Source organism: Salvelinus sp. IW2-2015, linkage group LG22, assembly GCF_002910315.2.
Source record: "Salvelinus sp. IW2-2015 linkage group LG22, ASM291031v2, whole genome shotgun sequence".
Lineage (NCBI taxonomy): Eukaryota > Metazoa > Chordata > Actinopteri > Salmoniformes > Salmonidae > Salvelinus > Salvelinus sp. IW2-2015.
This window is the reverse complement of record NC_036862.1, coordinates 27,454,907-27,466,328: the sequence shown is the minus strand read 5'-3', so window position 1 is coordinate 27,466,328 and position 11,422 is coordinate 27,454,907. Positions and strand designations below refer to the sequence as shown.

The following is an 11,422-nucleotide window of genomic DNA, read 5'->3' as shown; positions in this document are numbered from 1 at the left end:
TACCTCCTTACTTCATTTGCACACATTGTATACAGATTTTCTATTGTGTTATTGACTGTACGCTTGTTTATCCCATGTGTAACTCTGTTGTTGTTTTTGTCGCACTGCTTTGCTTTATCTTGGTCAGGTCGCAGTTGTAAATGAGGACTTGTTCTCAACTAGCCTACCTGGTTAAATAAAGTTGAAATAAATATAAATTTAAAAAAGATCACCCACTAGGTTGAGTAGGTGATCCCTATTTCCCACCACTTATGCTCAGACACTCAAATAAACCTCTGTCATGGGCAATTAGGCCATCTGTCTTTTCTGTCTCATCTCTCTTTCTCATTTCTGTATCATCTCTCCCGCTGAGTCTGACTCGCTAATAGGCCTACTAGCTAGTGGAGGTGCCGATGGTGATGCTGAACTGGCGGGATTAGCATCGCCATCAGGAACAGTTTACCCCTCACTCCTCTCGTCCTGCACTGACAGTTCTCTGGCTCGTTCTGGGTTCGTTTCACCTTCTTTCTCTGGATTTTTGGACTTAAAATGTCAAACTCGTTTGCCTTTTATTATAAAAAAAAATGTTTGGCTTTCCCACGATTTAAATTCAGTAGGGAGACGACTAGGCTACGTGTCAATATTACTTGGAGACCTCTTCACTAGCTGACCACCACTACTAAGACCTGTGCCAAGATCAGTTACTTACGCCACTGGCCCTCCCCATAACCTCTATGTACAAATAAGAGAGCAGGTCTGGAATCAGTGTGGCAGGAGAGGAGGATTACATAGAAGGTTCACCGCGCTTTTACATGATGGTCTTTCTGGGGTGCGTGATAAATAACGAGGCAACTCGATTTAATGCTGATCGCTTTCATTAGAATGGCTACAGTGCGAACAGTGAAATAATTTATAAATCATGCCGCGAGAGGTACCGGATATGGGCAAATAGGTGCCGGAACAAATAAAGTCAAATCTGAGAGGTGCAGGATCCTGCTCAAATTAAGCACTGCTCATCTCTCTCTCACACTCTCTGTCTCTTCTCTCTGTCTCTTATCTGTATCTTCTCTCGGTCTCACATCTGTCTCATATCTGTATCTTCTCTCTGTCTCATATCTGCAGGGCTGCCAACATGCACGCATTTTGCATACCAACTACGCAATTCTCTGTCCATGTATGCAGGTACGAGATCCGAGTTAAAAGCACGCAGAAATGAATAGGGCCTGCTTTTTTGTGTTTTTTTAAACATTTTAATAAAAAATAAATCCACTGAGTAAATCTAACATCCCGATTCTCGAGCTGCAACACACAGACATGTACGGAGTTTGTGTCAACGGACATGGAAATTAATACATAATTATTCGACGTAGCTACCTGGTGTTTGTTGTGATGCTGAGTTTACCGACTGTCAGCTGTACGTCAACACATGGACAAATCCCTTTTCGACTCCGTGTGTTGTGGAAAGGTAAACAGTAATTGTTTCGAGCTAACGTTAGTGAACATAAGTGCCAGCAGTTCATAAGTGCCAGCAGTTCACTCGAATTTGCTAGTGAAATAAATTAAATGCTAATAGGAAAAATAACTGGTCGCATTTGTGCGAGTGTGATATACATTTAATTCTGCGTCCCATTAGTTGCATTTTTCACGTAACATTACGAGGATCACGCAACCTGATAGACTGTAACTGTAATCATGATCCACGTCACAAAAAGCTTTACAAAAGTATAATAATAAATATAAACATCTTGGCATTAAATGGAGTCGGGAGTTTAGAAGACTGCGCGATGAAGAATGAATGAGTGTCCGGTATTAGCTATAGAGGCAATGCTTCTAAAATGTCTTTGCACTAGATTTTAGATTTMATCAATTTCGAAAATCTGAAATTACGTACGCGCTGCAAAGAAATACAATAGGCACCTTTACATAGTCTGAAACACCAGACTCTTCTAGCGAACAGCATTCAGATTCCCTTTGCGGTAGCCTACTTATGCTTTGTGTTGCCAGTTTGCGGTCTGTGTCGATGCTATCATTTGTTTTTGTTTTTATGTTTCCAAAATGAGTTTGCTTTTAGTGTTGATTAGGATCCGTGTCTAAAAAGCCAATACTTGTCAGCTGGCCCTAGTGATTGGCCCTGTTTGAGAGGTGACAAGCGTTCCTCTACCCACTGTTTCCTATCATAGCTTTTTCGTTTTTATTATGGATAACATGTTTATTTGATACTGATGCTCTGCGTCAAACATGTGTTCTTATCATATCACAGTGTATTCATTTTTTTATTGTGGATAAGACGTTTGTACATTTTGTACCTAAACAAATAACTTGTTATTATTTGTTTAATAAAATGTTTAAAAAACTCCAAGAATAAAGGCCCTTTGTGTGTTCTTTCTAATTAGATATTGTTAGTGACTTTCACCATATGTGTAAATGGAACGCTGTCAAGAAAGAAACCTTGCGATCAGACTCACAAACAGCACGCGCACGAGCGCTGGGAAAAAGAAAACCCCAATTCGGCGTGTGCTCGAGTTGAATCTCCCAATTTGCCACGCSGGTCTGGTACTCTTAAAACTTGGACAGGGTTGGCAGGTCTGTATCTGTCTCTTCTTGGTCTCTTCTCTATGTCTCACCTRTCTGTCTCTTCTTTCCTCAGTGAGCTGAGCAGATCATTGCAGATGTGTCCCAGGTTCCAACGCTACCTCAGACAGAGGATCACCCCTGCCCAAAGTGAGGGTGGCCAACACAAACACACTCAAACAAACCCTCGTTCTCCATCTCCCTCCTCTAGCTCTCTGAAACAAGGCAATTTCTCCACACTATTTCTATTCACAAACTATCTATATCATTTCAAAATAATGTCAGCTGACAAGGTAAAAATCTGTCATTCTGCCCCTGAACAAGGCAGTTAACCCACTGTTCCCCGGGCGCCGAAGACGTGGATGTCGATTATGGCAGCCCCCGCACCTCTCTGATTCAGAGGGGTTGGGTTAAATGCGGAAGATACATTTCATGTGAATGCATTCAGTTGTACAATTGACTAGGTATCTCCCTTCCAGATAAATCTAAAATATTGATCTCTTCCCTCTATTCTCAAGTGCGGCCACAAGGTGGCATTGTTTTTCCAGTCACACAGTATGAAGGCTGAGGTACGTTGCTAATTGTTCATCACAGAACACCCACTGTCCCCAAATAGTTGGTAAATCTAGAAATACCAGAGTATTCTAGAGTCCACTGAGCTATATGGAGACATTGGTATGTGGTGTATATGAAAGTTACTGCTTTATCTTCTATGTAGGATGCCATGAGGCTGTACTATGTCTGCGCAGCCCCTCACTGTGGACACCGCTGGACAGAGTGAGGAGGATGAAGAGGAGGTCTGATGTATGCATCCACAGTCTCTGCTGTTGCCCAACAGGCCACCATGTCTCACTGGGGTTCACTGTTGCTTAAATCAGAAAGACTGGTGGTTGTGTGGGCCTAAAATAGTCTGCCAAATCAGAAACTTTTACAGGAATACCAGCTTTGTGTGTTAGATCTTCATCATCTTGTTGGAGTGTACGTAGAGGAACTGCTAAGATTTGTATGGACCATTTAAATGCCATTTCTTACCATGTTGTGGAGGAACACCTGTTGGGACATAATTGTGTTAAAGTATTAGCTCTAGTACTTTTTACATTTATTTGAAATTAAAAAAAGACAAACTTTTGTTGTGAAATGCTTCTGTTTTCTTTCAAAAACTTGATTGAAAGACTTCTCTAAGACTTTGCATGCCACTGTTGTGTATTTGAAATGTTTCCTGAATTTCCATTGTTACACTATCGTGTGACCCGATCTCTGTTGCAATACTTGCATCCAAAAAAAGAGCTAAAATATAGAAGGTAAAAAAAGTATTATCATTTATAGTTGGGCATATGAAATGTTCCTCTTTAGTGGTGTAACTTCGACTTCCCTTTTTGTATCTAGGCATATCTGTTTGCCCACTGCAGTATATTTCCCAATGTGTATTTCTCAATGCGTTTTAGACCCATTGAGTGTAATAGTGTCATTGAGAAAAGCATGAGTAATATGATTGGCATGCACATGAAAGGAAAGTACACAGAACATGTAATAACCCGCTGGAGAAACACTGTCCACATACCCTTTAACAATATGTTGTTAACAATGATTTATTCTGAGGAACGTCAAGGAAACTGCCTCTTTTCAATGACCTCTAGCGACAAAATCAAAAGCAATTCTGGATAGTATAATACATGGACGTAAGAGTCACTGGTAAGGAAGTACCTATATGAGTTCTGTCGGAAGGTAATGATTTCTGATGATGCTTTGAGATCTAGGTATGATACTTTGTTATGAATGGGTAAACTAAAGTGAATTGTTAGGTCTACAGTTTGGATATGGTACAGATTTACTGTGGTTGGTTACCCATATGCATGCATTTCAGTAGAGGTGGTTACTCAAGGACAGTGGGGAGCAGCAGCCCCTCGATGCCGGGAGACCCTCAAGTATCCTGCTCAATGAGTTGTCATACACCACACGGCAGTGTTGCACTGCGGGGGCATCCAATAATGTATGGACCAGCTTATCCACATACAGAGAATGCATATGCAGGATAGGAACTTTGATGACATTGGATACAAGTGAGTGACCTCTCCTTTCCAGGTATTTTCCATCATTCATTGAGTTAGGATAATACTATATGCATAATAACTGTTTTCTGGCATTTGCAGCTTTCTTATTGGGGGAGATTGCACAGTATATGAAGGCCGTGGCTGGGGTGTTGTGGGTGCACATACCAAGGGCAACAATCACAACTCTTTGGCCATTGTCTTCATGGGCAACTTCAACAGTAAAAAACACAATATTGGACTTTCCATCTCCCGGTCCTTACAGGGTGTAAGGCATTGGTACCAATGGGTTATGCTTCTCTGTTTCAGATGAGAGCCCCAGTCCAGCAGCCCTGTAATCTGTTAAACAGCTCCTGCAGTGTGGGGTTTCCCAGGGACATTTGCACCCTGTATTTATCCTACTTGGGCACAGAGACTTGAGGGTCACCGAATGTCCTGGGGAGAGACTATATGCTGCACTAAAACATCTAAAATTTCCCTGAACATAACCTCATCCACAGACTCAATTGCTACTGGTTCGAAAGACAGAGAGAGTTGGCTGGTGGAAGAGATTACCCAGAACATCGTAGCCATGGCCTATACTAGCAGGGTTTCCCAAACTTGGTCCTGGCAATTGATGTGCAAGCAGCTTCAGAAATTATCTGTTGTAAGTTGCCACCCATTCACAGTGTAATTGTAGAGGTCAAATTTTAAAGTTGTAAAATGCATCTWGTCACGCCCTGACCTTAGTTCCTTTTTTATGTCTCTATTTTGGTTTGGTCAGGGCGTGAGTTGGMGTGGGCATTCTATGTTTTTTTTCTATGTTTTCTTTTCTATGTGTTTGGCCTGGTATGGTTCCCAATCAGAGGCAGCTGTCTATCGTTGTCTCTGATTGAGAACCATACTTAGGTAGCCTTTTCCCACCTGGTGTTTGTGGGTAGTTGTTTCCTGTTTTGTGTTGTTTCACCTTTCAGGACTGTTTCGATTTTCGTTTCTTACATTCACTTTGTTATTTTGTATTTTCGTGTTCTGTTATAATAAATTAACATGGACACTTACCATTCTGCGTTTTGGTCACCTTCGTTCCAGGACGACCGTTACACATCTGTTTAGTAGAAATATTAGACTAAACGTTATTATTTATTTTGGTATTCACATAAAATTGTCCACATACTATTCCATTCCTTTTTCTATGAGTGTGCTGCTATAAAGTTTTCTAGGAAATAAGAACTGAGAAAGGTGTAAGAGTAACTCACATTAAGAGTAAATACAAAAAAAATATGCTGCTGAACAAATACAAACTATTGACAGAAAACTGGATGGGATTTCAGTTTTGGGTGGCCAAAATATTATATTGTCCTGACTTGTTGTGCTGGATGAGTTTAAGCTTTTGGAATGAATTGAGATGGCTTCTCAAATCACACAAAAAAACAAATAAAACATAATTTGTCAAAGGCAGAAAAGCTTGTAGGCCTACCTGTAAATGTTTCAACATTGTAAGCAATCTTTAAAGGCACAACATTCCAAACAAGTGTACACTTCTATTGCATGGTGTAGGATTAAGGGGGAGAAAAGAGACAAATGTGAAACATAAATGCAGCTTCATGCTGTGCGCCTTGATGTTACAACAAATCTTACCTGTCAACTGTTGTGCAGGAAGCCGCATGCCCTGCAGGCAGACGTCAAGGCGGCACAAGCTGCCCCGCACCTATGTCTCTTTTAAATCCTCTGTTTGTTTACTTACCTTAAGAGTTTACCTCCTGAATTACTTACACACCTTCACCTAATTCGTCTTTGATTGGCTGTTTGCCAGGTTATTGTGTAAACAGATGGAAAGGAGTGGAGAGAGGCAGTACAAGAGGGCGGGACGCAGGTGAGAGGTTTGAGTGTCACGCTCATCGGAAGTGTTATAATTGAACCTGTGAGTTCATCGATCAGTCAGTGAAGTTGGCAGCGCACGAGGGGCGCATTTTGTCTTTCGCACCCTAATACGTTGTGCTTCTTATTTCGTGGATTTAGACATTCCTTCTCTTCAGACTGCCAGAGACCGTGGGAACTGGGTAATGTTGAATATGGAGGATTTGAAAGCCCCTGTCAGATTTGTCAACAAGTCATCATTCAGCATCAGCAGCCTACTGTTTCGACGAGAGGGAGTGAWGAGTGACGACGGCGCCGCACTGGATGGGATCCTTCCGGATGCTCCAAGCCCCTTTCCAGAAAACACATTTCTTCGGGGCTATCTACTAGGCCTAAAGAAGTTTGTGCTCAAGATGGAAAATATGATTTACATAGAGACAAAAACTGTGACAATAAAGAATACGCAGTCCAAGAGGACAAACGAGTCTCCAGAAATGGCAAAAGGGAAGACGGAAAAGATACCGAGAGAGTTGGAGAGGTGAAGACATGTGGAGGAGTAGAGGGAAAAGCKAAACCGGAGAAACCTCCTTTCAGCTATAACGCTCTGATAATGATGGCTATTCGCCAGAGCCCGGAGCGAAGGCTTACCCTCAACGGCATTTATGAGTTCATCATAGGCAATTTCCATTACTATCAAGAAAATAGACAAGGATGGCAGAATTCCATCCGACATAACCTGAGTTTGAACAAGTGCTTTGTCAAAATACCTCGCCATTATGATGACCCAGGCAAAGGCAACTACTGGATGCTTGACCCTTCAAGCGAGAACATGTTCATAGATGGCACAACTGGTAAACACCGGTGCCGTTCCACGGCGGGCACCCGGGCAAAGCTGGCAATTAAACGGCATTCCCGTTTGACCACCACTGCCGCCGGGCAGGCGTTCACTGGGTCATTTTATTGGCCGGTGCCATCGTTTCTTATTAACCTTCAACATCCTGCGCACTCACACCCGGGCACAGGGTCATATGTAGGGCCCAATCAGTCCAACTATGTCACCTCGATCCTTTCTCAACGGTCACACCACGTGAGTGCCATAAATGCTAGGGCAGACCGACTCTTCCAAACAAACCAAGAGTCGTCTTATGTTGGCATGGGTGGAGGCGCGCAGTACTGTCGCCATCACCAAATGAGCGCAGCCACAACATTCGCCTCTTCATCATTGGCATGCACTATGTCTCACCCTAACCCTTGTTCCTTTGACCTGCTCTCCGGACAAGCGAGTTATTTTTACACGCATCACCAGGTACCCCACCCGGCGACGTTCAATGCATGGTGCCAGGAGGAGTACCCCTCATCCAAGGCATCTCCAGCCGGACACATTGACTCCGGAAAGAATGGACCATCGGATTGCTTGGGGAGTTTATGCATGGAGTTCCCTAATTATTTTCCTCCAAGCAGCCACACGAGCCAGTGTGTTGCACGAGCACACTCAACACCCATCTTTCTTGGGATGCAGGGAAATGACCATATTTAATTCTCTATTTAAATTAAAAACTTATGTTTCTCTTTAAGGATTGTATCTTTCTAATGTTTACCAATACTGCGAAATTGATCAAAATTGATGTGAGTTTGCTATTATCCAAATAGTCCTATCTGTCTTTGGAAAGAAAACATTGATTTAATCATCCGTTTTTAAATAATCGCCAATCACGCGTGAATGTGCAATTTCCATCTAAACGTATCACTAAAAACACCACTCACCATTTCAAAAATTTTCAGTGCAATAACCTAGAATAATGTTGTATTATTTCACGAATAACGGGCAATATTTGAGGTGCGCTCAGATCATTTTAAAACGTGTATTTTCCTTTGATAGCATTTCGTTAGTAGCCTATTAAAATAACAAATATAACACTAACTATACATCACAAGATGAGATGCCGTAAGATAGTTTCATAATGGTGAATGATGTCGTAAAAAATACAACTATTTGGCATCTGTTAAGCTAATTAACAAGGTCGAGATTGTTATTGCGAGATTTTGCATCACCGTTTAGGCTACTTTTACGCACAGGCTCATCACTCTCTGACATTTGTATTCATTTTTTTGCTCATGGTGTTGTAACTCCGTTTTGCGATTTTTAGGCTTAAGTCTTAGGGATGTTGGCTATATGGAATATAGTTTAAAATATATATAAAATAATGAAAATAACTTGTACAACAGTGTCCCATGAGTGCTCTCCAGATATCTGTAGAAAACTGGCGAGATTTTCCAATGATAGTCTTATTGTAACGAACGTCGTCGGGAGAAGGAGAAGAGGACCAAGGTGCAGCGTGATAAGTGTTCATAACTTTTAATAAAATACGAAACACTTGACAAATCAACAAAAACGACAAACGAACAGTTCTGTAAGGTGACGACACACAAAACAGAAAACAACCACCCAAAAACACAGGTGGGAACAGGATACCTAAGTATGGTTCTCAATCAGAGACAACAATAGACAGCRGCCTCTGATTGAGAACCATACCAGGCCAAACACATAGAAATACAAAACAAGGACAACATAGAACACCAGACATAGAATGCCCACCCAAACTCACGCCCTGACCAACCAAAATAGAGACATAAAAACACTTATTTCCATTCATATAAATTGAGAAATTGATGTGCTTCAACAATTCACTGTTAACTTAAAACAAACTTAAAATAACAATCGTCTTCTTAAATGTCCTCTATCAATCGTATTGCTTGAGGAAGGATGTGCGTAATTAATTTAAAAACGAAATCTTTGGTCACGTCTGAAAAGGTATTGGAATAAAGTATTTACTCTGATGCAACTAAAATAATGTATAAATTAGAAACAAAAGTCAATAATTATTTTGATACTCCAGGATTAAAAGTAAAACATTGGCTAAGAATTTTCTCTCCATCTGCACTAGCCTATTTCGTCAAAATCAAACCTATAGGGATTGTCTCCATTTGTGTCTCAATATGAACACAATGCTGTGTTGTGCATTTCCTACATTTTAGAATACAACTAAACTAAATACAGTGGCAAGAAAAACCCTTTGGAATTACCTGGACTTGCATAAATCGGTCATGAAATTTGATCTGATCTTCATCTAAGTCACAACAATAGACAAACAGTCTGCTTAAACTAATAACACACAAACAATTATACGTTTTCATGTCTTTATTGAGCACACCGTGTAAACATTCACTGTGCAGGGTGGAACAAGTATGTGACCCTTGGATTTAATAACTGGTTGACCCTCCTTTGGCAGCAATAACCTCAACCAAACATTTTCTGTAGTTGCAGATCAGACCTGCACAATGGTCAGGATGAATTTTGGACCATTCCTCTTTACAAAACTGTTTCAGTTCAGCAATATTCTTGGGATGTCTGGTGTGAACCGCTCTCGAGGTCATGCCACAGCATCTCTGTCCGGTTGAGGTCAGGACTCTGACTGGGCCACTCCAGAAGGTGTATTTTCTTCTGTTGAAGCCATTCTGTTGTTGATTTACTCCTGTGTTTTGGGTCATTGTCATGTTGCATCACCCAACTTCTGTTGAGCTTCAATTGGCGGACAGATAGCCTTACATTCTCCTGTAAGATATCTGTCCAGGCCCTGAGACAGCAAAGCAGCTCCAAACCATGATACTCCCGTCACCATACTTTACAGTTGGGATGATGTTTTGATGTTGGTGTGCTGTGCCTTTTTTTCTCCACACATAGTGTTGTGTGTTCCTTATACACAATTCAACTATAGTTTAATCWGTCCACAGAATATTTTGCCAGTAGRYCTGTGGAAAATCCAGATGCTCTATTTTGAACTTCAGCTGTGCAGCAATGGTTCTTTTGGACAGCAGTGGCTTCTTCCGTGGTGTCCTCCCATGAACACCTTTCTTGTTTATGGTTTTACGTATCGTAGACTCGTCAACAGAGATGTTAGCATGTTCCAGAGATTTCTGTTAGTCTTTAGCTGACACTCCAGGATTCTTCTTTACCTCATTCAGCGCTCTGTGCTCTTGCAGTCATCTTTGCAGGACGCCACTCCTAGGCAGAGTAGCAACAGCGCTGAACTTTCTCCATTTATAGACAATTTGTCTTACCATGGACTGATGAACATCAAGGCTTTTAGAGATACTTTTGTAACCCTTTCCAGCTTTATGCAAGTCAACGTTTCTTAATCTTGGGTCTTCTGAGATCTATTTTGTTCGAGGCATGGTTCACATCAGGCAATGTTTCTTGTGAATAGCAAACTCAACATTTTTGAGTGGTTTTTAAAGTGCAGGGCAGCTCTAACCAACATCTCCAATCTCGTCTCATTGACTGGACTCTACATTAGCTGACTCCTGACTCCAATTAGGTTTCGGAGAAGTCATTAGCCTAGGAGTTCACATACTTTTTCCAACCTACACTGTGAATGTTTAAATTATGTATTCAATATAGACAAAGACACAATAATTTGTGTGTTATTAGTTTAAGCAGACTGTGTTTGTCTGTTGTTGTGATTTAGATAACGATCAGATCTAATTTTATGACCAATTTATGTAGAAATCCAGATAATTCCAAAGAGTTTGCATACTTTTTCTTGCCACTTTATGCTTTGAGAAATGCTTCATCCCAGAGGTGGTGACTATGTCCTGCATGATTTGTACTATATATACACTAGCTATTTTTGTTAACTTTTTCCCTTTAAAGCCTGCAAATGTGTGTGTACAGGGAACTCTACGCATGTCATACATATACTGCTATATGTGTAATAATGTGATCCATTTTATAATGTATTTTTAATAAAAACATAAATAGTGATATAAAAGTGATGAGTTGTATGACATATACATTCAAAACATAAGAGTCGGTTCTGTGATACTTGAGGTACAGGAAGTGAGTATCAATGAGTACTTAAGGAATCCAGCACATAAACACACACACACATTCCCCCAGCCCATTCAACACTTTTCTGTGTCAGACTCAT

General features: G+C 40.9%; 1 protein-coding gene, 1 long non-coding RNA gene and 1 pseudogene across 3 annotated transcripts; all 3 read left to right on the top strand.

The window, feature by feature from the left end:
* The first annotated feature begins 924 nt into the window (after positions 1-924).
* On the top strand, positions 925-3,639 carry LOC139022825 (uncharacterized). 2 transcript variants are annotated; one of them, XR_011473877.1, is made up of 4 exons: positions 925-1,444; positions 2,627-2,700; positions 3,069-3,119; positions 3,269-3,639. It is a non-coding gene; the product is annotated as an uncharacterized lncRNA (long non-coding RNA). The 2 variants fall into 2 exon arrangements; XR_011473876.1 differs by having other exon boundaries at positions 2,627-3,119.
* Positions 3,640-4,223: 584 nt separating this feature from the next.
* On the top strand, positions 4,224-5,596 carry LOC111949839 (peptidoglycan recognition protein 1-like; annotated as a pseudogene).
* Positions 5,597-6,406: 810 nt separating this feature from the next.
* Positions 6,407-7,971, top strand: LOC111982705 (forkhead box protein G1-like). The gene is made up of 2 exons (XM_024014312.1): positions 6,407-6,450; positions 6,870-7,971. Exons 1-2 carry the CDS (start codon positions 6,407-6,409, stop codon positions 7,969-7,971), a joined length of 1,146 nt encoding a protein of 381 aa, XP_023870080.1.
* The last annotated feature ends 3,451 nt before the right edge of the window (positions 7,972-11,422 follow it).